Raw genomic sequence first — 27,343 nt, 5'->3', positions numbered from 1 at the left:
TGCTCCGAAACGAACTCAACAACACTCCCTACGGGATTTTTGTACACAGAGAAAATCAAAAGTACAACGGGTCAATTTCACCCAAAATCATTGCCCAATCTAAACAAGTTTAGCACCAATGGATGGACAATTTCAAGGGCTTTCCTCTCGTACAAAAATTAGGGCTATGGGGATTTTCAAAGCGACGCTAGAGGCCAGGGAGTAGACCCGACACACCCCATAAATTTGGGGTATTTAATGCATGAAACACACGGCATGTGGTCATTATTGGAGTAAACAAATATAAGCCTTGGAAAAAAAAGCCCGGACTTATAAAAACTTTCAGCTATGCTTTTGAATAATTCTGGAACTAAAAATGATAGAGAGACGCAGTTTGTACCTGCGTCATCCTGGCATGTCCCTGAATTCAAATGTCAAAGTTTTAGGGCGGCTTCCAGACTTCTTGATACCGAAAATTAAAAGTAGGCGGCTGTGCTCCGAAACGAACTCAACAACACTCCCTACGGGATTTTTGTACACAGAGAAAATCAAAAGTACAACGGGTCAATTTCACCCAAAATCATTGCCCAATCTAAACAAGTTTAGCACCAATGGATGGACAATTTCAAGGGCTTTCCTCTCGTACAAAAATTAGGGCTATGGGGATTTTCAAAGCGACGCTAGAGGCCAGGGAGTAGACCCGACACACCCCATAAATTTGGGGTATTTAATGCATGAAACACACGGCATGTGGTCATTATTGGAGAAAACAAATATATGCCTTGAAAAAACATCCCGGACTTATAAAAACTTTCAGCTATGCTTTTGAATAATTCTGGAACTAAAAATGATAGAGAGACGCAGTTTGTACCTGCGTCATCCTGACATGTCCCTGAATTCAAATGTCAAAGTTTTAGGGCGGCTTCCAGACTTCTTGATACCGAAAATTAAAAGTAGGCGGCTGTGCTCCGAAACGAACTCAACAACACTCCCTACGGGATTTTTGTACACAGAGAAAATCAAAAGTACAACGGGTCAATTTCACCCAAAATCATTGCCCAATCTAAACAAGTTTAGCACCAATGGATGGACAATTTCAAGGGCTTTCCTCTCGTACAAAAATTAGGGCTATGGGGATTTTCAAAGCGACGCTAGAGGCCAGGGAGTAGACCCGACACACCCCATAAATTTGGGGTATTTAATGCATGAAACACACGGCATGTGGTCATTATTGGAGAAAACAAATATATGCCTTGAAAAAAAAGCCCGGACTTATAAAAACTTTCAGCTATGCTTTTGAATAATTCTGGAACTAAAAATGATAGAGAGACGCAGTTTGTACCTGCGTCATCCTGACATGTCCCTGAATTTAAATGTCAAAGTTTTAGGGCGGCTTCCAGACTTCTTGATACCGAAAATTAAAAGTAGGCGGCTGTGCTCCGAAACGAACTCAACAACACTCCCTACGGGATTTTTGTACACAGAGAAAATCAAAAGTACAACGGGTCAATTTCACCCAAAATCATTGCCCAATCTAAACAAGTTTAGCACCAATGGATGGACAATTTCAAGGGCTTTCCTCTCGTACAAAAATTAGGGCTATGGGGATTTTCAAAGCGACGCTAGAGGCCAGGGAGTAGACCCGACACACCCCATAAATTTGGGGTACTTAATGCATGAAACACACGGCATGTGGTCATTATTGGAGAAAACAAATATATGCCTTGAAAAAACATCCCGGACTTATAAAAACTTTCAGCTATGCTTTTGAATAATTCTGGAACTAAAAATGATAGAGAGACGCAGTTTGTACCTGCGTCATCCTGACATGTCCCTGAATTCAAATGTCAAAGTTTTAGGGCGGCTTCCAGACTTCTTGATACCGAAAATTAAAAGAAGGCGGCTGTGCTCCGAAACGAACTCAACAACACTCCCTACGGGATTTTTGTACACAGAGAAAATCAAAAGTACAACGGGTCAATTTCACCCAAAATCATTGCCCAATCTAAACAAGTTTAGCACCAATGGATGGACAATTTCAAGGGCTTTCCTCTCGTACAAAAATTAGGGCTATGGGGATTTTCAAAGCGACGCTAGAGGCCAGGGAGTAGACCCGACACACCCCATAAATTTGGGGTATTTAATGCATGAAACACACGGCATGTGGTCATTATTGGAGTAAACAAATATAATGCCTTGAAAAAAAAGCCCGGACTTATAAAAACTTTCAGCTATGCTTTTGAATAATTCTGGAACTAAAAATGATAGAGAGACGCAGTTTGTACCTGCGTCATCCTGACATGTCCCTGAATTTAAATATCAAAGTTTTAGGGCGGCTTCCAGACTTCTTGATACCGAAAATTAAAAGTAGGCGGCTGTGCTCCGAAACGAACTCAACAACACTCCCTACGGGATTTTTGTACACAAAGAAAATCAAAAGTACAACGGGTCAATTTTACCCAAAATCATTGCCCAATCTAAACAAGTTTAGCACCAATGGATGGACAATTTCAAGGGCTTTCCTCTCGTACAAAAATTAGGGCTATGGGGATTTTCAAAGCGACGCTAGAGGCCAGGGAGTAGACCCGACACACCCCATAAATGTGGGGTATTTAATGCATGAAACACACGGCATGTGGTCATTATTGGAGTAAACAAATATAAGCCTTGAAAAAAAAGCCCGGACTTATAAAAACTTTCAGCTATGCTTTTGAATAATTCTGGAACTAAAAATGATAGAGAGACGCAGTTTGTACCTGCGTCATCCTGGCATGTCCCTGAATTCAAATGTCAAAGTTTTAGGGCGGCTTCCAGACTTCTTGATACCGAAAATTAAAAGTAGGCGGCTGTGCTCCGAAACGAACTCAACAACACTCCCTACGGGATTTTTGTACACAGAGAAAATCAAAAGTACAACGGGTCAATTTCACCCAAAATCATTGCCCAATCTAAACAAGTTTAGCACCAATGGATGGACAATTTCAAGGGCTTTCCTCTCGTACAAAAATTAGGGCTATGGGGATTTTCAAAGCGACGCTAGAGGCCAGGGAGTAGACCCGACACACCCCATAAATTTGGGGTATTTAATGCATGAAACACACGGCATGTGGTCATTATTGGAGAAAACAAATATAATGCCTTGAAAAAAAAAGCCCGGACTTATAAAAACTTTCAGCTATGCTTTTGAATAATTCTGGAACTAAAAATGATAGAGAGACGCAGTTTGTACCTGCGTCATCCTGACATGTCCCTGAATTTAAATGTCAAAGTTTTAGGGCGGCTTCCAGACTTCTTGATACCGAAAATTAAAAGTAGGCGGCTGTGCTCCGAAACGAACTCAACAACACTCCCTACGGGATTTTTGTACACAGAGAAAATCAAAAGTACAACGGGTCAATTTCACCCAAAATCATTGCCCAATCTAAACAAGTTTAGCACCAATGGATGGACAATTTCAAGGGCTTTCCTCTCGTACAAAAATTAGGGCTATGGGGATTTTCAAAGCGACGCTAGAGGCCAGGGAGTAGACCCGACACACCCCATAAATTTGGGGTATTTAATGCATGAAACACACGGCATGTGGTCATTATTGGAGTAAACAAATATAAGCCTTGGAAAAAAAAGCCCGGACTTATAAAAACTTTCAGCTATGCTTTTGAATAATTCTGGAACTAAAAATGATAGAGAGACGCAGTTTGTACCTGCGTCATCCTGGCATGTCCCTGAATTCAAATGTCAAAGTTTTAGGGCGGCTTCCAGACTTCTTGATACCGAAAATTAAAAGTAGGCGGCTGTGCTCCGAAACGAACTCAACAACACTCCCTACGGGATTTTTGTACACAGAGAAAATCAAAAGTACAACGGGTCAATTTCACCCAAAATCATTGCCCAATCTAAACAAGTTTAGCACCAATGGATGGACAATTTCAAGGGCTTTCCTCTCGTACAAAAATTAGGGCTATGGGGATTTTCAAAGCGACGCTAGAGGCCAGGGAGTAGACCCGACACACCCCATAAATTTGGGGTATTTAATGCATGAAACACACGGCATGTGGTCATTATTGGAGAAAACAAATATATGCCTTGAAAAAAAAGCCCGGACTTATAAAAACTTTCAGCTATGCTTTTGAATAATTCTGGAACTAAAAATGATAGAGAGACGCAGTTTGTACCTGCGTCATCCTGGCATGTCCCTGAATTCAAATGTCAAAGTTTTAGGGCGGCTTCCAGACTTCTTGATACCGAAAATTAAAAGTAGGCGGCTGTGCTCCGAAACGAACTCAACAACACTCCCTACGGGATTTTTGTACACAGAGAAAATCAAAAGTACAACGGGTCAATTTCACCCAAAATCATTGCCCAATCTAAACAAGTTTAGCACCAATGGATGGACAATTTCAAGGGCTTTCCTCTCGTACAAAAATTAGGGCTATGGGGATTTTCAAAGCGACGCTAGAGGCCAGGGAGTAGACCCGACACACCCCATAAATGTGGGGTATTTAATGCATGAAACACACGGCATGTGGTCATTATTGGAGTAAACAAATATAAGCCTTGGAAAAAAAAGCCCGGACTTATAAAAACTTTCAGCTATGCTTTTGAATAATTCTGGAACTAAAAATGATAGAGAGACGCAGTTTGTACCTGCGTCATCCTGGCATGTCCCTGAATTCAAATGTCAAAGTTTTAGGGCGGCTTCCAGACTTCTTGATACCGAAAATTAAAAGTAGGCGGCTGTGCTCCGAAACGAACTCAACAACACTCCCTACGGGATTTTTGTACACAGAGAAAATCAAAAGTACAACGGGTCAATTTCACCCAACATCATAGCCCAATCTAAACAAGTTTAGCACCAATGGATGGACAATTTCAAGGGCTTTCCTCTCGTACAAAAATTAGGGCTATGGGGATTTTCAAAGCGACGCTAGAGGCCAGGGAGTAGACCCGACACACCCCATAAATTTGGGGTATTTAATGCATGAAACACACGGCATGTGGTCATTATTGGAGAAAACAAATATATGCCTTGAAAAAAAAAGCCCGGACTTATAAAAACTTTCAGCTATGCTTTTGAATAATTCTGGAACTAAAAATGATAGAGAGACGCAGTTTGTACCTGCGTCATCCTGACATGTCCCTGAATTCAAATGTCAAAGTTTTAGGGCGGCTTCCAGACTTCTTGATACCGAAAATTAAAAGTAGGCGGCTGTGCTCCGAAACGAACTCAACAACACTCCCTACGGGATTTTTGTACACAGAGAAAATCAAAAGTACAACGGGTCAATTTCACCCAAAATCATTGCCCAATCTAAACAAGTTTAGCACCAATGGATGGACAATTTCAAGGGCTTTCCTCTCGTACAAAAATTAGGGCTATGGGGATTTTCAAAGCGACGCTAGAGGCCAGGGAGTAGACCCGACACACCCCATAAATTTGGGGTATTTAATGCATGAAACACACGGCATGTGGTCATTATTGGAGAAAACAAATATATGCCTTGAAAAAACATCCCGGACTTATAAAAACTTTCAGCTATGCTTTTGAATAATTCTGGAACTAAAAATGATAGAGAGACGCAGTTTGTACCTGCGTCATCCTGACATGTCCCTGAGTTCAAATGTCAAAGTTTTAGGGCGGCTTCCAGACTTCTTGATACCGAAAATTAAAAGTAGGCGGCTGTGCTCCGAAACGAACTCAACAACACTCCCTACGGGATTTTTGTACACAGAGAAAATCAAAAGTACAACGGGTCAATTTCACCCAAAATCATTGCCCAATCTAAACAAGTTTAGCACCAATGGATGGACAATTTCAAGGGCTTTCCTCTCGTACAAAAATTAGGGCTATGGGGATTTTCAAAGCGACGCTAGAGGCCAGGGAGTAGACCCGACACACCCCATAAATTTGGGGTATTTAATGCATGAAACACACGGCATGTGGTCATTATTGGAGTAAACAAATATAAGCCTTGAAAAAAAAGCCCGGACTTATAAAAACTTTCAGCTATGCTTTTGAATAATTCTGGAACTAAAAATGATAGAGAGACGCAGTTTGTACCTGCGTCATCCTGACATGTCCCTGAATTCAAATGTCAAAGTTTTAGGGCGGCTTCCAGACTTCTTGATACCGAAAATTAAAAGTAGGCGGCTGTGCTCCGAAACGAACTCAACAACACTCCCTACGGGATTTTTGTACACAGAGAAAATCAAAAGTACAACGGGTCAATATTACCCAAAATCATTGCCCAATCTAAACAAGTTTAGCACCAATGGATGGACAATTTCAAGGGCTTTCCTCTCGTACAAAAATTAGGGCTATGGGGATTTTCAAAGCGACGCTAGAGGCCAGGGAGTAGACCCGACACACCCCATAAATTTGGGGTATTTAATGCATGAAACACACGGCATGTGGTCATTATTGGAGTAAACAAATATAAGCCTTGGAAAAAAAAGCCCGGACTTATAAAAACTTTCAGCTATGCCTTTGAATAATTCTGGAACTAAAAATGATAGAGAGACGCAGTTTGTACCTGCGTCATCCTGGCATGTCCCTGAATTCAAATGTCAAAGTTTTAGGGCGGCTTCCAGACTTCTTGATACCGAAAATTAAAAGTAGGCGGCTGTGCTCCGAAACGAACTCAACAACACTCCCTACGGGATTTTTGTACACAGAGAAAATCAAAAGTACAACGGGTCAATTTCACCCAAAATCATTGCCCAATCTAAACAAGTTTAGCACCAATGGATGGACAATTTCAAGGGCTTTCCTCTCGTACAAAAATTAGGGCTATGGGGATTTTCAAAGCGACGCTAGAGGCCAGGGAGTAGACCCGACACACCCCATAAATGTGGGGTACTTAATGCATGAAACACACGGCATGTGGTCATTATTGGAGAAAACAAATATATGCCTTGAAAAAAAAGCCCGGACTTATAAAAACTTTCAGCTATGCTTTTGAATAATTCTGGAACTAAAAATGATAGAGAGACGCAGTTTGTACCTGCGTCATCCTGGCATGTCCCTGAATTTAAATGTCAAAGTTTTAGGGCGGCTTCCAGACTTCTTGATACCGAAAATTAAAAGTAGGCGGCTGTGCTCCGAAACGAACTCAACAACACTCCCTACGGGATTTTTGTACACAGAGAAAATCAAAAGTACAACGGGTCAATTTCACCCAAAATCATTGCCCAATCTAAACAAGTTTAGCACCAATGGATGGACAATTTCAAGGGCTTTCCTCTCGTACAAAAATTAGGGCTATGGGGATTTTCAAAGCGACGCTAGAGGCCAGGGAGTAGACCCGACACACCCCATAAATTTGGGGTATTTAATGCATGAAACACACGGCATGTGGTCATTATTGGAGTAAACAAATATAGCCTTGGAAAAAAAAGCCCGGACTTATAAAAACTTTCAGCTATGCTTTTGAATAATTCTGGAACTAAAAATGATAGAGAGACGCAGTTTGTACCTGCGTCATCCTGGCATGTCCCTGAATTCAAATGTCAAAGTTTTAGGGCGGCTTCCAGACTTCTTGATACCGAAAATTAAAAGTAGGCGGCTGTGCTCCGAAACGAACTCAACAACACTCCCTACGGGATTTTTGTACACAGAGAAAATCAAAAGTACAACGGGTCAATTTCACCCAAAATCATTGCCCAATCTAAACAAGTTTAGCACCAATGGATGGACAATTTCAAGGGCTTTCCTCTCGTACAAAAATTAGGGCTATGGGGATTTTCAAAGCGACGCTAGAGGCCAGGGAGTAGACCCGACACACCCCATAAATTTGGGGTATTTAATGCATGAAACACACGGCATGTGGTCATTATTGGAGTAAACAAATATAAGCCTTGGAAAAAAAAGCCCGGACTTATAAAAACTTTCAGCTATGCTTTTGAATAATTCTGGAACTAAAAATGATAGAGAGACGCAGTTTGTACCTGCGTCATCCTGGCATGTCCCTGAATTCAAATGTCAAAGTTTTAGGGCGGCTTCCAGACTTCTTGATACCGAAAATTAAAAGTAGGCGGCTGTGCTCCGAAACGAACTCAACAACACTCCCTACGGGATTTTTGTACACAGAGAAAATCAAAAGTACAACGGGTCAATTTCACCCAAAATCATTGCCCAATCTAAACAAGTTTAGCACCAATGGATGGACAATTTCAAGGGCTTTCCTCTCGTACAAAAATTAGGGCTATGGGGATTTTCAAAGCGACGCTAGAGGCCAGGGAGTAGACCCGACACACCCCATAAATTTGGGGTATTTAATGCATGAAACACACGGCATGTGGTCATTATTGGAGTAAACAAATATAAGCCTTGAAAAAAAAGCCCGGACTTATAAAAACTTTCAGCTATGCTTTTGAATAATTCTGGAACTAAAAATGATAGAGAGACGCAGTTTGTACCTGCGTCATCCTGACATGTCCCTGAATTCAAATGTCAAAGTTTTAGGGCGGCTTCCAGACTTCTTGATACCGAAAATTAAAAGTAGGCGGCTGTGCTCCGAAACGAACTCAACAACACTCCCTACGGGATTTTTGTACACAGAGAAAATCAAAAGTACAACGGGTCAATTTCACCCAAAATCATTGCCTAATCTAAACAAGTTTAGCACCAATGGATGGACAATTTCAAGGGCTTTCCTCTCGTACAAAAATTAGGGCTATGGGGATTTTCAAAGCGACGCTAGAGGCCAGGGAGTAGACCCGACACACCCCATAAATTTGGGGTATTTAATGCATGAAACACACGGCATGTGGTCATTATTGGAGAAAACAAATATATGCCTTGAAAAAAAAGCCCGGACTTATAAAAACTTTCAGCTATGCTTTTGAATAATTCTGTAACTAAAAACGATAGAGAGACGCAGTTTGTACCTGCGTCATCCTGGCATGTCCCTGAATTCAAATGTCAAAGTTTTAGGGCGGCTTCCAGACTTCTTGATACCGAAAATTAAAAGTAGGCGGCTGTGCTCCGAAACGAACTCAACAACGATAGTATTTACTCATCGGATAGCCATTTTCAAGGTATTTCTTCTTGAACTAATTTTAATGATATGAAATTTATCTAAGCGGGGCCAGCAGCCAGGAAGTAGACCTATTACCACCCCAAAGTTGTATGCATGGGCTTTACACCAAAAGCCGACGAATTGTTTTGTTGAATGGTTTTAAAATAAATCTGAGCCGAACTCTTCAATAACTCTGAAATTAAACATGCTAGAGACACGGAGTCATTGTACCCGACACTACCTGGCATATCCCTGCATCCGAATTTTAAAAGTTTTAAGGCGGCTTGGACAATTTCTTGATAGCGGAAAAACCAAGTAAGTGGGAATCGGAACTGTGCTCAACAGCCTCCCAAAAGGGATTGTTGTGCACAGAGCTGTCTAATAAAAGTTCACAGATTTGTTAAGGTCATTTCGACTCCAGACTAATGCCCAATCTCTACAAAATTTACCGCGTCATCGGTTAGCCATACGTACACCCAATTTATTCCGGGACGAATTTTGTCATTTTCCTTTGTACATATGCTAAGTTACTGGTTGAAGTGATAACAATGCTGTACATTCTCTGTGATCAAACACAAGGGCTTGGCAACAAAACATCGGTATTTCTCATGCTTAAAAGGTACTGTGCCATCTATATAGCCAAAGGAATGTGAAACGTTAAGTGATTAACTCTACTGGTACAATAGATTGCATAATGGCTATAGAACTAATTCTGGCCAAAAGAATAAGCTCATGACATACCGTATCTTCAAACCCAGTTTGAGTTCGAGTTATATTTACGTTGTGTTAATTATAATATCGCTATTCTTTGGCCCAATTCATATGCTCTTCACACAAGGTATTTATTGAACTGTAGGGAGGTTTATTGGGTTAAAGTCAAACCAAAGAATTGGCAAAAAGTTTCCGTATGGCGCCACCACTTATTAATTCGAAATGAAATAATATAGTACCTAATTTTAACTCAATGAGATCTCTTTTTGTAAAAATGAGTGATAAAGTGGTGACGCCATATGGAAAGTTATTCAAAGAATTTGCCCGCATTGTCACCTTGATGTTGAAACTGAAATCTTTTGTTTTGCTTTAAATTGCCCATTAAACAACGACCTTATGAATATTATGCTGGTTTATGTTATTAATAAATACAAAGACTTTTAAATTCTTGGTAGGGAAGATAGATGTAAGTTTTTTTATGGACACTCCTGATAAAGCTATAATTCATTGCGTTGCAAAGTATGTCTTTTTATTTACCGTTAAAAAAAATCAAACTGTGTGAACAAGGCTTTACCAATGTATGTTTTTTTGCTATTAGTTAAAGGAACACGTTGCCTTGGATCAGTCGAGTTGGTCTTTGAAAAGAGTTTGTAACCGTTTTTTAATACATTTGATTAGAAATACATTTTAAAAGTAGAATATAATGATCCACACAAGTATCACTCATAATTGCGTGGTTTTCCTTTTACCTTATCGACAAACACGGCCAGCCATTTATGGGAGTCAAAATATTTTGCTTCCATAAATGGCCGACCGTCTTAGTTCGTCAAGTAAAAGAAAAAACACGCAATTTTGAGGCAAATGTGTGTGGATCATTGTATTCAACTTTTTAAACATCTTTCTAAACCATATGCTTTTATAACAAACTGTTACACACGCTTTTCAAAGACGAACTCGACCGATCCAAGGCAACGTGTTCCTTTCACAATCATTTCTTTATGACTTCTTCACTAATTGTTATTCATTATTACAATGTTACCCTCCCCGTTTCGGAATAAAAAAAAAATACAATAAAAACAATTAACTTAGAGTATATGGACAGGCGGGGGTACGGCTGACAACAGCTTACCACTTGCTGGGTTAGACACGTCCTGCCGTGTTCAGACGCTATCACTCGGCGCTCAAAATGGTGGCAAACTTCACTGTTTCAGCTCCCCTTCAGATGCATTTCCTGATCATATATCCATGCATGTCCAGCATCAGTCCATAGACAAGTTTTGGTGATCATTGCTACCTTCTTGTGACGGATGCTAAGACCTTTGATGAAGCTGGACAGTATACGGTTAGAGTTTGTCACGCCTTGGCAGATGACCACTCCCAACTGGCGTATGAGCCAAGAGAAAAATGGCGGTAAAAGAGTCTTGTGTGGAGATGCGTTATGGCCCCTTGTGGAATGACACGCCTTGCACCGGGGTGTTGAGATTCATGTGTAAATGACCTGAAACATTTCAAGGATACTCTGTTTAATCAAGATGAGCACAACTCGTCAAAAGTCATCGGGAAAGTTAATGAACAAATATAGACATGAATGAATTAAAACTCGTTACATAAGTGCTGAAATTAAAGGCAATGAACACTGTTGGTAATTACTCAAAATAATTATTAGCATAAAACCTTTCTTGGTAATGAGTTATGGGGAGAGGTTGATAGTATAACACAATGTAAGAAACAGCTCCCTCAAATGTAACGTAGTTTTCAAGAAAGAACTAATTGTCCACGAATTTGATTAAAGGCACTGTATCCCATCATAAGCATACAATAACAAGCCTGTGAAAATTTGGGCTCAATCGGTTATCGGAGCTGCGAGAAAATGATGAAAGAAAAACACCCTTGTTGGACGATTTTTTGTGCTTTCAGATAGGGAGTAGACCCGACACACCCCATAAATTTGGGACATTTAGAGCATGATACACACGGCATGTGGTGATTATTGGAGAAAACATGCGTTGAAAAAAAAAGCAAATATATGCCTTGGAAAAACATCCCGGACTTATAAAAACTTTCAGCTATGCTTTTGAATCATTCTGGAACTAAAAACGACAGAGAGACACAGTTTGTATTGCGCCATCCTGGCATGTCCCTAAATTCAAATTTCAAAGTTTTAGAGCGGCTTCCAGACTTCTTGATACCGAAAATTAAAAGTAGGCGGCTGTGCTCCGAAACGAACTCAACAAGCCTCCCTACGGGATTTTTGTGCACAGAGAAAATCAAAAGTACAACGGGTCAATTTGTCCCAAAATCATTGCTCAATCTAAACAAGTTTAGCACCATTGGATGGACAATTTCAAGGGCTTTCCTCTCATACAAAAATTAGTGCTTTGGGATTTTCAAAGCGACGCTAGAGGCCAGGGAGCCGTTTCTCACAATGCTTTAACTATCAACAGCTCTCCATTGCTCGTTACCATGGAAGTAAGATTTTATGCTTAAAACTAGTGCCTTTAAACCATTCCCGCTTTAGTGTACAGGTTCATCTTTTAATTTTAATGCAACAACGATTATTCCAGGAATGACGACAGGTGAAATTGATCACATCGGTTGAAAAACAAACTGTTTTTTTTTTTTGTTTTTTTTTTTTGCTTTTCTGGTGAATATCCATCAAACGTTTGTTGTTTTAGTGTGACAGAAAATGAGGTCAAAGCAAACATGAAACAATTCAATATGAATTATCTGTTTTGTATAATTAAGATGTATCCATCTGCTTGCCACCACGGAAGATCCATTGGGTAATAGGTTGGGTTCTTGCTTAATTGGCAATAAAACTACTGACAATGTTCTTTGAATTTTGTGAATAATACCGTTCACCTTAATTGTGCTTTATAACAAAAAATGCTTGCATTATCACTTTTATAAACTGTGTCGTTATATCACTATAGTTTGTTTATTTTCGTCCGTCCGATGTCTATTTAGGTATGTCCATTCCTTTTGTTTGTCTGCTCATTTACAAAAAAAAAAAAAAATAATAATAATAACACCACAACATTGTAGGCCTAATGACATTTCAAGAATAAATATTGAAATGGAAGTTTTCCAACATTACTACTTTTATACCTGCAAATCCTGTGCAAATTAATGATTTTTTTTCTTTTCAGTCTTACCAATATTGTGCACTCTTTAATAAACAGCTGATTGTCATTCTCAAGATATTACAATAATTATTATTATATTGTATTTTTGCACCGTTTTATTACCAAACTTTAGATTCAATTGTTGTGCTTCTTTCTTACAGGCTTTATTAATTGGGCCCAGCTATAGTTAAAAAACAGCGTGCACTAAAACAACTCTTCATTGAAGGTGTATTTCCCTGACATTTTCAGCAAGTTGTCAATGTAGGCAGTACATGACAATTGAAAATGCTACTTAACCATGATCTACATAATCTTGAAAGCACTTTTCCCCTTGCACAAGAGTAGGCATACCTCTTATATTATTCAAACAATTCATGGGATTCCAAGCACAATGAAACACCCACATCGAGAACTAAATGCATGATCGCTTCTGGCCATTGTTAGCGCTTGCTAAGGGTGACTCTTCCTCTATTATGTCTTCATTGTGTTCCCTAGTAAATCACTGGAATATTCTTTATAAGAGTATTTTCCGTTTGAATGGCTTCTGCACGACTCTGTGAAAAGTAGGTTTGAGACCATTCGGGGACTCCCTTGCAACTTGGGGCTCAGTCTTGAAATCAAGACGGTAATTTTGTTAAGCGCGGTGCAGTTACGGGGAGGCAGTTACGGGGACGGTACACACACACTCGATCCCAGTATGTGTGTGAGTCAGTGAACAGCAGAGTGTGTGTAAGCAACTAATATGGGCAGCGCCTAACGACTTGTCATCAAGTTTACTAGGGGCTTGGTATAAAAGTGCTGTACGAATAACAGCAATTTTAAAAGGTATTATCAATCTGATAGAACAACAAAAATTGTACCAATCTGATAGAACAACAAATTTCCTAAACAAAGAGGGCGCTGTTTGACTTTGTGTCATAATTAAACTTGGTGTCATAATTAAACTTGGTGCCAAACATAAACTTTGTATTAATGACTGCGCACCTTTTAACACAAACTGACCTGTACATTAAATTTGACACTATGAACAAGTAAGAAAAAAAAGGGCTTACTCATTAAGAGCTTGGTGTTTTTGACTTTAAGCCATTTTTAATAACAATTTTATTTTTATTTTTCTGAGGAAAAAAAATTAAAAAATAAAATCAGATAACAGATAAAATCAGATAAATTACAATATTTATGTCTTGTATGGAGGATTGGGCTACGAAAAATTAATGCAATAAATAAAAAAATTAATAGAATGAAAAACTACATAAATAATAGTGTAATTCCTCCAGGAAAAAACCATGGCTTAAATTATGAAGGCTTCACTTTTATGAAGATGTTTGTACAAGAACACTCAACGATAAAAGCCCTAAAAAAAAGTGTTCACACTATCACTATTTTCTTTTCCCTTTTGTACAGAAGTATCGCCCGTAAATGCTTCCCTTAAAATCCTCCCAAGAATTCCTGAGACTCCAACCTCACAATGAATGCAAACTGTAGGATGGGGGATTGTAAACATTATGACCCATATTAGAGCACGATTGTAACCGTGAAACACATTGCCACAGAAAGAGGCAGCGTCACTTCCTCCATGGTTCTGGCAAGCTATCAGGGCCTTAGCCCCGGACATGACATTGCATTTGCAAAAGTGCCCGGAGCGGACGGTATTGCACGGCGGACACAATTGCATTTGACACCGGCATTTTCTCAGAAAACAATGTACTGCTATGCTTGTGAAAAATGTTGATAATGAGCATCCCGGAGGCTATTTCGAAACATTTTGAAAACCGGAACTTAGACAGATTAGTAGAATTATAGCCACCTTGAACGAAATTGTCTAGCCCTCTAACCTGAGTCCACATGTGTCCCTTTCCCTAAATAGTTTTAGGTCCAAAGAGTGCTTGAAAAATAGAATGAACGTTGGTCTCAACCGTGGGTAAATACAGTGTGATGTGCCCATGTGCCGCATTATTACGTACAAATACAGTAACCTAACCTGTGTCTAAAATAAAACCATAAAACTGCAGCCAATTTCTCTTTATTTTAACTTGTTTGTGTGCCTACTTACCAAAATAACATGACCTGAGACTGCACAGTCCTTTTCATAATGACAAAGTATCCATTCTCTAAAAAAGAAGTCCTCTATACACCTTTCGAACTTGTTCCAAACTGAGACTAAAAAGTTTCCAAACACATGTCGTGCATTTTAAGAAATGTCGTCTGCGCGCCTTTTGATATTTCCCAGAAGACTTTGCGATTTCCAAGCTACGTATTCGAAGTCAATGGAGGGCGCTCTTCAATATTGATCACAGAGAGACGGACTAAACATGGCGCCGCATAGTGGGAGTGTTTTTGCGACTTCTCTGCAGTATTTGGCTCGTTCCTTGTCCAAACTTGACGACCCACCATGGGAAAAGGTAAACCCGAATACATATTATAGTATAGAGGTGGAGTATAATATTATTAAGGTGATATATTTCCCGTGTGTCATTTGTAAATGTCAACTGACATCAGCCACGAAACTAACCGGCTTTTTTTGGCATTACCCGGACCCGCACCCCAGACCTTGGCTTGCTTGTTTTTGTAAGTAGGTCCGGAGCGTAGGTGTTCGCCATTTCCGTTTGTTTGTTTGTTTGTTTAGCCGATCTGGAAATCTTCCTGTCAAGGGAGTTCGGCGGAAATCCAACCCGGCAAAAACACACAGGAAGGCAAAGCAGGGCAGGGGATACATAATTTAAACACCAGGCAGGGTCCAAGCTGGCAACACCAAGCAACAGCCAATATCTCCCACAATAGGCCTATTCATGATTTAATATTATTTTAGAAATAGTAGTACAAACACGCATAAGCTTGGGCGATATCGATTTATTTTACTCACGATATATCGCCGACAATATATCGCGATATTCGATATAATCGCGATTAATGAAATTTGACATCAGTCTTAAAACTCCAAGTGAAAGTTGTAGAAGAGACAGCCCTAGCATAAGAGAGGTGTTCTAATGACCTATTCTTCTGGTTTTACTCCAAACCTATGGGGTGCAAGATGTCTCAGCTAGCAAATACATCGCGATATTTAATCGATATATCCATCGCGATATATCGATATTTCGATTAAAACCAAATCCATCCGATATCGAAATCGTGTCCAAATTAATATCACGATATTCGACAATATCGTGATATCGCCCAAGCTTAAACACGCAGTGCATTTATCTTCGCATATGTGAGGCTGTACATGCTGTACTCCACAGGAAGGAAGAAAGGAACAAGTTTTTTTAGCCCCTGGCCTGGGCTGGCAAGAGATGTAAGAATTTGTTATAGTATACAGCAACCCACTGTAACTGTTTCTGGCCCAGATTTCCTCCCACCCCAGCTTCGATTTATTTTCTGGAGTAATTGTAGACGTTGTCGTTACCATCATGGGTAATAGTAAACATTTTGTTTTCTGTGTTTTGTTGTTATTTGACCCATCAAAAGTGTAGTTGTGTACACGAACAAATATGAACAAAATTTTCGCCGTGACTTGATTTGGGCTATCAGACAGACAATTTGACGAGGCCTGCATCAGGCCACTTTTTAATTTAATGACATTGTCTGTTTTTTTGTATCAGGTTCACCAGCTGCAGCAGATGTGCCCACAGCCTTCATTTCTAGGGGCTTCGGGGTTCAGGATCGACCCTCGACGTCAGGATGCTGTTACTGCCCTCGGAATCTTCCTCCTTGAGTCTGAAATGAAAGTATGGGACCATAGTTGTTGTTTTTTAAATCAAACAAGCTCATAAGTTCAGTTCAGTTCCTTAAAATTTGTCCACACAAGCTGCAAATTATTAAGGGTATCAATGTGTGGTGAAGAGGTTTTCAACTAGTGGTTTAATCCCAACGAGGCCTGGTTCTTGATAATTTTACTGAGACGAAGTCGAGGTAAATTATAAAGAACCAGGCCTCGGCGGGTTTAAACCACTAGTTTGATTCCCATTCATAAATACCTTTTCGGTCAAAAACATCACTTTTTGGTCAAAAAGTGAAATAAATGCACAAATTATAGTTGTTAAAGTCACCTGGAAATATAATTTTTTTTCTTTCAAACATAAGAGTATATATGCTTACGAACAATAAAACAATATTTTTAGTAATTGTTTGTCACGATTTATATGCTTAAAAAATATATAAAGTTGTTTGGGGGGCTGACTCCGCCTACCCCTTTTGTGACGTCATTCAAGGCAGACTTTGCCTGCAATGCGTATAGTAAACACACGTGCAAAGTACATGTACGTCCAAGTCGTGAGTTGGTACATTTCAAAAAGTGTTTTTCTGCATTCAGCAGCAATACACGTGGTCGGCATTGCCGGAAAAAAACAAAAAAAAAGTCTGCCTCGATTGACGTCACGAACAGCGCCCTCTCGGGTCGGGGTCTACTCTTAAATTTGTAAATAACATAAGAACTGATTTTTTAAAACCTTAGTTAACTGTTTATTCACATTCAACTCATCAAAACACATATATTAGTGACAAAAGCTTTATTTTGAAAAAATACCACTTCCAGGTGACTTTAAATGATTTCTTTCAACACAACACCCCTCCAGCTATGAAATGGTAAAGCCCTCAGCCGCTCTCGCGTAAACAACTCCTTATAACGGAATGCTGTGGGCTTCGCGCCGTATTGCATGATGTGGCACAACTGTTTCAGCCGTTGCTCTCAACAAATAGGAATGAAAAAAACTGTCTTATAAGAACAGGTGCAAGGTCGCGTGTCACGCCCATGAATAAACACTTTTTACTGGTCATAAACAAAGGTTTATACACACCCACGTGACGCGCTCTCCACCAATAGGAATAGCGAAACTGTCTGAGGTATTTATGAATAAAAAATAAAAGCAAACATGCACTCACCCTTATGGTTAGCAATACCATAAATAAAGTAAACATATATATACAAATGTGAAGTAGACAATTTACTTGCATGTGGAAGGAGGCCCTCAAAAAAACATTGTTTTTTTTTTTTCATTTTTGATTTCTGCGATTCTTCCACAGTCTATTAAACTGTATGCAAAATATCCTACTCCAATACACGTTTGATCTGACTTCAGGAATTGGGTTTTGTAGTTCAATAGATTCTAAACACTGTTTTGTACACTGACTTGTTTGAGCAATCACAGTAAACTTGTGACTGTTTCTGCAAATTGACAATTTATTTATTTGTCCTTTGTTTCAGTTCAAGGATAAACTCATCCCATATTTGATTGATTTGATGATGGGTCTTGCCTCGGCACAGTGGTGCGAACATGCTGGCTATAAAGCTAAAGAGAGTAAGTCAAAATTCAAGAGTTGAAATGTGTAAACAATAATCTGGTGTTGAACAAAGAAAAAGTGACGAATAGAGTTGGACTTGAACCCGTGACCTCCGGATAAACAGGTCGTTGCTATCTGGCCTCAAGGTTGGCCCTCCTCATAAAATTAAGAAACTGTCGAGTTTTCAACAGTCGCATGCCCACTTTGATCTGATTGTTCAACTTCTTCCCTTTAGAAAATGAGCAAAAGTTATACTAAAATAGTCTACTATAGCCTATGAGAAGTTGATAGAAAATGAAACATGTATCATAAATCATAAGTGAAACATAAAAATGTATATTTTTTAGACTTTTTAGTGTGTTTTTTTTTAATTGTGTGGCTGTTTTTAAATTTTTCAGGTTTGTTAATGATTAATTACTTAGAATTAGTATTTTTTAGCCTTTGCTTTTTTAATTTGTTTCTCTGTGAAGCGCCTTGAGCGTCTTTTAGGCGGACTTTGGCGCTATATAAGTTTGCGTTATTATTATTATTATTATTATTATTATTATTATTATTATTATTATTATTATTATTATTATTATTATTATTATTATTATTATTTCATTTTATCACAGCATGCAAAAGAAAGATCTCATTTTCCTTTGTGCCGGTAACTCCTCGAGCCGGGCTACGTCCCGTAGCCTTAGATCTCAAGGGTCTTTCTCAGGATCCTCGCTGTTCCCAATTATAAACAATGTCCCCTCCCCCACTGGGTACGGAATCCATGAGCCCGACTGGTTTTTCACTTTTAAAAGTTACAAAATTAGTATAAAAAAAAAAATATATATATAGTATACTTTTATCTCACTCTCCAATATCTTTATGAGAAGGTATCATAGCATTAGTGTTGACAGACGCCGTGTTTTCTCCTTTTAAATATGCAGGCCTGCCGATGAGTGAAAACTTTGCATTTTGCATCACAACTTTGTTGTCGGATGTAGCAGTTAAAGAACCCTCGTTCAGGGATCAGGTGAGTTTTGAACCTTATCATTCATTCATTTTCATTCAGTGTAATAGTTTAGGATACTGTGGTTTCAACGGGAACTTCATGGTATTGTGTCGTTACACAACTACAATGAATGACATAAGAGGAACACCTTCGAAATCTGCCTCCCAAGGTTCTGCGTGGACAAGCGGGGGGCTTGTGACTAGAGCAAGCTAGTCGAAACGTTGAGACCAATTTAAAAACTGACTCTGCGGTAGTACAGTTAATTACAATCCTATAAGCTAAAGTAGTAGTCCCAGCCTGTTTCTATACCAGCCGCCCAGGTAATAGTCAATAAGCAGGACATTTTTTTTTCAGAACTGAGAAGTCTCCCGAACACCCGAACAATCTACTCCGCGGTAGTAGAATAAAGAAAGACATTTCTCTAAGAACAACTCTACCTAGCAAGTAGATACTGTACACACATGGTGTTACCGCTAACCAAAAATATAATTTCTAAGCAAAGCAGTCGTGCTCTACAGTCTGCAGGATCTCACTTGCCTCTCCTTCCGAAGGACAAAGCAATTATTCTAAAGCATCTTTCTCTTCTGATGATGACAAGAGTTAGCTAGTTGTAGCGTTGAGACCAATTAAACAGTTACCTGAGCGGAATGTTTGCAATGGAAATGGTATTTTAACTTGTTTATAATGCACCTGTTCACCATTTTAATGTTATTTTGATATTTGTACACTTCTTAATTTTTCGTAATTATCGACTAAAAAATCGGGCCCCAACCTAAAGGTTTTGAAAAACTAAATACATTTCTGCCGTTGAGAGCGCGCGTCAAAGGACAATGCCGCTGACGTCATCTCTGGGAGCTTGCTTTGTTATGCCTCCACGCTGCAACAAAGCGGCTTTACAAATTGGAGCTCCCAGAGATGACGTTTTGAGAGTGATTACGTAACAGGGCTTTTTGCAAATCTCTCAGAAAAGCGCTGGATAAGGGCATTCAAAATGATTGTTTTTTTTTACACAATTGAAATCTTTTTATAGTCATATGACTCGATTTCCATAGTCTTTGAAAACATTTTAAGTGAGTTTCAGCAAAGGTTACGACTTGAAATTTTCGTTCAAGCAGGGCTTTAAGAACTAACTCTGTGACAGAGAGGCTAATAACAAGAAGTCCCCTCCATTCACTAAGCGAAAGTAGAAGTCCCGAGGGATTTCTTACCTCCCCAGTGTAGCACTTACATTAATAAGAAGGATACGTAGCTTTGAGACCAAATTAAAAACTCACTCTGCGACAATGAGGCTAATAGCAAGGTGTCCCCTTCGATCCAATAAGTGAAAGTACTAGTCCCTAGTGATTTGCTATCTCCTCCCTTGGGCATGTCGGGGAGCACTTTAAAGGACTGCTCTATTCAGAACAAATTAGTCTCCCGGATTAAGAAATCTAGAAAAAAGAAGACAAGTTCTGAAGAACAAATCTACACATGCCTCAACACCCATGCAAAGTGTGTATTATGTGTTTGTAGCTCTTTAAAGGGACTGTGTGTATAAGTCATGTTAAATTTGCATCGGGGATAAAGAATATTAATTTTGGTTTTACCCATACACCGATGTGTATTAGCACTGTATACTCAGTACTTTCCCGAGTCCTGTCATAGGCATGTTACTCGGGTGGGATTCGAACCCACGACCCTTGCAATTCTAGAGCAGTGTCTTACCAACTAGACTACCGAGGTTGCCCGGTAGCTAGAGGCAGTTCGAATCCTATGTTTTGGCAGCGGGTACCGCAACGATATTATAAGAGATGTTAAATTTGCATCGGGGACTGTGTGTAGACTGACACTGTCTCTAGTAGTGTTGCAAGAATTCAGGCCTGTATGTTTTTTTATTTTTTTAAACGGCAAGGCGCCAAGGCATTTTCTCCCTGGTAAAGGGCGCCCTATAAGGAAATTCTACATTTATACTGTAAGCATTTCAAGGGCACCAAGGCAATGACCAGAGGGCATGGGGGAAATCACCTTCGTTGCTGCCATGAAGTATACGGCCAGGCATTTTATACAAAACAGAGTTGTCGGACAAAAGTTACACAGCGTTTGATGTTGCATGAGTTTGCACATTGTAGGCCTATCATATGAATCACAATGTGTTGCCCAAGGGCTTGTTCAATGGTCTATGTCACAAATATATCCTCTTTTAGGGTGTGCCCTAATTTCAATTATATTTTGGTGATATAATAACATTTTGAAAAAAGTTAATAAATGTATGCATATATTTAGTAGGAAAAAGATTTAAACTAGAAAACATTAACTATTACAAGGACTTCTAAAACAAAAAATCATTATTTGCCACCCAACAGCAATCAGTGTACATAAAATATAATCAGTCTAAATATTTGGTATACAAACAAGTTGGACAAAATTGCTCTCTCGGTCACAAACATGTATCTACATGTACATGTACAGTGTAGGTCTGTATGAAATTATGCAATGCTAAATCCATTACATTGTAACAAATTTAATTTTATCAGTGACATTCTTGCTGCAATATAATTAAAAAAACATTGCCAAGTGGCAACTTCGTTTCCAGTATCGCTGAGTAGACTTTAAAAGCGCTGGACACTATTGGTAATTACTCAAAATAGATAAACTTGCACAATTGTGCAACAAGGCTGTTTTTTCTTTCATTATCCTTGCAAATTTGATGACCAATTTAGTTCTATTTTCACAGTTTGTTATTTTGTGCCTTGCTGGGATACACCGAGTGAGAAGACTGGTCTTTGAAATCAAACGTGTCCAGTGCCTTTAATGAAAAAAATATTCACATAACAGCTGAACATTAATCAAATAAATGGATGCATTGATTGCATGGACCTTCATTACTTACTGGGATACACACAAAAAGAAAGGTTTATATTAGACTGTCGGCCTGAGGCAGAGATTTGTGTGAGAGTAGGAAGGATGCGTGGAGGATATCCAGAGATTTGTTATCAATAAATCACTCTTTATATCATTGGGTCTGGCTGTGGCCTCTTTCTGAACCCAATCTTTCTTTACGTATTTCGACATTGCTGTGTGGTAGCAGTGGGATTTAGGATACATGTAGCTTAGTCTGGTCGTATTAATAATAATAATAACCATATTTATAACGCACCTTCTGCCAGAGGATACAAAGCGCCAGGTTTTATTACTGCAAGGAGTGGGACGAAGTTTGAGATATAAGACCTACAGTAATCCTTAGCACCATGTAATGGTTAACAAGGTGCTGTCGCGCAATATGCTGCCAATCCAGCCAGGAACACCGGGGTGAACCTCTTTTCTTTACGATAAGTGCACTGGGTTCTTTTACATGCATTTACACAACACATGGGACCAACGGCTTTATGTCCCATCCGAAGGACAAAGCAATGGTTAAGTGTCTTGCTTAAGGACACAAGTGTCATGGTTGGGGATCCAAACCCACACTCTGCTGATCAGGGGCACCAGAGTTTGAATTCGGTGCTCTTAACCTCTCGGCCACAACACTTCCACATCCCCCATGGAGGTAGAATTCTACCTCTATGGTCTGGTTCACTGCAGACTACAACATACAATATAATATTAGGCCTACAAAATTTACTTCAATTCTATCATCTTTGTGTACATGAAACTTAACTGTTCCGACATCCCTACGTATGTTCCGACATCCCTATGTTTAAAAGACATAGAACTTTAATTATCTCCAAAAAGAAGAAATTATGTTGCACGCACAGGTTCTAAAAAGCACCACAAACATCAAAAGTTACAACAGGCAGTTACAAAAATAGCACAAAAAACAATGGCACAATGACACCCTAATGTTCCAACACCTCTATTTTCAGACATGTATCTCTACAGTACATAACCCTGGTGTGTAGAATGTATGCATATAAGGCCAGCTGGCCACTTGAACAGTCTGTATACCTGTCTAAGTGTCAACCATTTCAAGTTGATTCCAATATTAACTGTACTCTTAGTGCGTACAGATGTGCGCATAAGTATTATTATTATTATTAGATGTGTTAAATGATGAGTGTACGGTCGTACTGTTGTAAACGCTGTGATATAATTAACCGCATGATTAGCATACTAAATGCAATAATAATAATAATAATAGAATACATTATGAAATCTGGACTATTCCATTTCATTAGGTGAAGCCAAATGAAAATGGAAAACACCGTATTGAATAAATTATGACGTCACCGTTCAAATATTTGCCCTACAAGATGGCGTCTGCGAGCGTGTGGGTGTACGTGCTTGTGCCCTAGAAATCAAAACGGGAATGCTGCGTGCTGTGTGTTTCTTTGATGTAAGCGTGTAGACGCGCATACGGTTTGACCTACAATATGGCGACTTTCATGGGAGCAAATGGGTTATTCAATACGGTCTTTAGCCAGATTTCATCGAGTGAAATAATCTGAGACAATGCACATCAGTATAGAAAGTGCATTCAGTATGCCTATTTTTTTAATAATTTTTTTAAATTTAGCTAAAATTACAGCATGTGTAAAGCATAAACTTATTTTTTTTTCAGACTTGACATTTGAGTGTATCGTACTTTGAAGTAAATATTCAGAATCTATACACATTAAAGTTGTGCACACACTCAAGCAATGCATTCACTATTGATTCAGCCAGTATCAGGAAAAACAGAACAAGGCCCAGCTGTGTGCACAACTTTAACACTTGTATAGATTCTGAATACTTACTTCAACCATGGAGGAATAATTTATTCCTCCATGCTTCAAAGTACGATACACTCAAATGTCAAGTGTACAAAAAATGTATACAGTTTATGCATGACAAGTGCTATGAAAAGTTAGCTGAATTTATTTACATTCAAATACACACTGTATGTAGGCCTATTGCCTTTATATACAAGCAAAGCCGTCAAGTGCTGTAAAATTAAAATAATGTTGGTGTAAATATCTACAGTAAAGTGCCTTTGCCCTTTCAAAAACGAAGCATACAGACCTGCCCTTCCTGCTTACCTTTTAAAGGCAGTGGACTCTAAGGCAGTGGACACTATTGGTAATTAGTCAAAATAATTATCATCATAAAACCTTTCTTGATGACAAGTAATGGGTAGAGGTTGATAGTATAAAACTTTGTGAGAAACAGCTCCCTCTGAAGTGAGGTAATTTTCGAGAAAGGAGTAATTTTCCACGAATTTGATTTCGAGACCTCAAGTTTAGAATTTGAGGTCTCGAAATCAAGCATCAGAAAGCACACAACCTCGTGTGACAAGGGTGTTTTTTCTTTCATTATTATCTCGCAACTTCGGCGACCGATTTAGCTCAAATTTTAACAGGTTTGTTATTTTACGCATATGTTGAGATACAGCAAGTGAGAAGACTGGTCTTTGACAATTACTAATAGTGTTCATCGTCTTTAAAACAAAGTTTTGTTTGTTAGTGCATGCTCTACATGTATCTACCTAAAGTCCACTTAAAAGGTATAAAGGCCCGGTTACACAGGCCTCGATAATGAGAACGAAAACAACAACTCGTGGAGCAGTTTAACCAATAGAATGCATTCTCTTTGCGTCATTATCATTTTCGTTATCGCTGCAATGTGACTCGACCTTAATGCTTTTTCAACACATAGTCAGACGGTACTTATCATATTATTGTGTAATTAATTTCCTTTGACATTCTGTGAAGAGGATGTGATCCAATTCCATGATGGAAATGTCGGTCGTGCTTGACATGATCTGCACTAAGGCTTGGCGGATTCAGTGTTAGGCACGTGCCAAACCAATTTCCACTACAACATGCCTCCTTATATCATGTTACTCAAATTACAATAGCGAAGCATTTCTTGGAAGTTGATTAATTTCCCATTGCAAATTTAATGAAAATTTACGTATCGGTTGATTTGGGAGATGAGTCAGCAATAGGGATCTTACATTTCAAACTTGTAAAAAATTGTTGATTTTCGAGGATTTAGGCAGTAGAGATCCATGCTACCTAAACTCATATTGGGAGATGTTGTAGACATGAAGCAGTAATGATCAATAAATTAACATTGGTTTATCTTTGAGGATTGAGGCAGTAGGGATCCTACATAAATTCATATTGGTTTGATGTTAGAAGTTTTTTGGAGGTAGAAGGGATCCTACATAAATTCATATTGGTTTGATGTTAGAAGTTTTTTGGAGGTAGAAGGGATCCTACATAAGTTCATATTGGTTTGATGTTAGAGGTTTTTTGAGGTAGTAGGGATCCTACATAAATTCATATTGGTTTGATGTTAGAGGTTTTTTGGAGGTAGAAGGGATCCTACATAAATTCATATTGGTTTGATGTTAGAAGTTTTTTGAGGTAGTAGGGATCCTACATAAATTCATATTGGTTTGATGTTAGAGGTTTTTTGGAGGTAGAAGGGATCCTACATAAGTTCATATTGGTTTGATGTTAGAGGTTTTTTGGAGGTAGAAGGGATCCTACATAAGTTCATATTGGTTTGATGTTAGAGGTTTTTTGGAGGTAGAAGGGATCCTACATAAGTTTATATTGGTTTGATGTTAGAGGTTTTTTGGAGGTAGAAGGGATCCTACATAAGTTTATATTGGTTTGATGTTAGAGGTTTTTTGGAGGTAGAAGGGATCCTACATAAGTTTATATTGGTTTGATGTTAGAGGTTTTTTGGAGGTAGAAGGGATCCTACATAAGTTTATATTGGTTTGATATTAGAGGTTTTTTGGAAGTAGAAGGGATCCTACATAAGTTCATATTGGTTTGATGTTAGAGGTTTTTTGGAGGTAGAAGGGATTCTACATAAATTCATATTGGTTTGATGTTAGAGGTTTTTTGGAGGTAGAAGGGATCCTACATAAGTTCATATTGGTTTGATGTTAGAAGTTTTTTGGAGGTAGAAGGGATCCTACATAAGTTCAACCTGGTTTGATTGAGACATTTGGGATTCTACATAAATTCATATTGGTTTGATTGAGACAGTTGGGATCCTACATAAATTCATATTGGTTTGATGTTAGAGGTTTTGTGAGGCAGAAGGGATCCTACATACATAGGGTACGTGCAACACAAAACAATAGAGAAAATGACGTTCTTGTGTTGTCTTTGTTTCAGATTCTAGCAGCACAACTTGAAGCTTTTCAGTCATTGGCTAAACTGTGTCATCAAATAGGAGATCAAGCTCAAGGTAAAGATGTAGTTTTTTTTTTCTTTTATTTTGCACACTACGAGACTAAGAATTTCAAGTTGTTTTCAACCAACGTGTCCAAAAAATAAAATGGATGAATGAATGTTTGATTTCTTTTACGCCATATTCTGTAGGTCCATCATGCCACTTTATTGTACCTGCCCTCTTCGGGATATCCAGAGCTTTAGGACACGTCAGCCATTCCGAGGTGCCCCTCTTCTGCCAGCTCTTTCCCCCTCCGAACCCAAGGGCCTGCAAGCAGCAGCCACGTAACGACCACCACCGCAAGAAGAAAAAAAACTTCTCATACAACACATTCCGTCCCATCGTCTCACCAACCATGAAGCGTTACTTTCCAACCACCAGAGATGACCCCTGTCAGGGTCAAGGGTCAACTGACGCGGTGGACGGCGTTGGGGTCAGTATCCAGAAAGGTCAAAGGTCAAATGAGGATTGGGAGAAGTTGTATGGTTTTGATCCGAGTCGTGAGTTGCTTAGCGTCGTGGCTTCGTCGTTTATTCTGCCAGCAACTGTTCAGGATCGTTTGAAGTCGCAGCGGAGTCAGCTGGAGTTCAGAACAGAGCAGCTGCAGATGATACTAAAAGTTGTAAGTTTTTTTATTTTTTTAGTTCATGCTGACTGTAATTCCTCATCTTCACCTAGGCCCTTTTCGAAACCACGGCTTCGGCTCCGGATTTGGCTCATACTAGCTTGGCCTCGCGGTTGTTTTGACAACTGTGCCTGCTTCGCAAACACGCTCAGGGCTTCAGACGAGAAAAGGAGCCTGAAGTCGAATCCAAAGCCGAAGCCATGCTTTTGAAAAGGGCCCTAGGAGTAATTGGGTACCTGTGAGGGCGAGCGAAATAGGCCCAATTTTAGAAACCTGTAAGCATAAATAGTTGTTAAGCCCAGACAAATCTTGCTTACAAAACGGGGGTGCTTTACAGAAATGGATTACCATGGTTACGAGCCAACATCCCATAAAGTTTACATTGTTGCCACTGGTGCCTGACTCATTTTCTGCCCAGCAAAGAAATTTTGCTAAGCAGTATTTTCTGGTTAACAGCTTTATGAAATTG

The 27,343-nt window shown here is 39.1% G+C and overlaps 1 protein-coding gene across 1 annotated transcript in view; it reads left to right on the top strand.

Moving 5' to 3' along the window:
* Positions 1–15,144: 15,144 nt before the first annotated feature.
* LOC117289978 (phosphatidylinositol 4-kinase alpha-like) overlaps positions 15,145–27,343 on the top strand; it is a 56,953-nt gene continuing 44,754 nt past the window's right edge. The window contains exons 1-6 of the mRNA XM_033771182.1: positions 15,145–15,234; positions 16,432–16,557; positions 18,033–18,126; positions 19,033–19,118; positions 26,192–26,264; positions 26,399–26,871. Of these exons, the coding sequence (XP_033627073.1) occupies positions 15,145–15,234; positions 16,432–16,557; positions 18,033–18,126; positions 19,033–19,118; positions 26,192–26,264; positions 26,399–26,871 (942 nt within the window). The remainder of the gene's footprint in view (positions 15,235–16,431; positions 16,558–18,032; positions 18,127–19,032; positions 19,119–26,191; positions 26,265–26,398; positions 26,872–27,343) is intronic.

This window comes from Asterias rubens, chromosome 5 (assembly GCF_902459465.1).
Source record: "Asterias rubens chromosome 5, eAstRub1.3, whole genome shotgun sequence".
Classification (NCBI taxonomy): Eukaryota; Metazoa; Echinodermata; class Asteroidea; order Forcipulatida; family Asteriidae; genus Asterias; species Asterias rubens.
The sequence above is the reverse complement of the archived record's forward strand: the minus strand, read 5'-3'. Positions and strand labels throughout refer to the sequence as shown.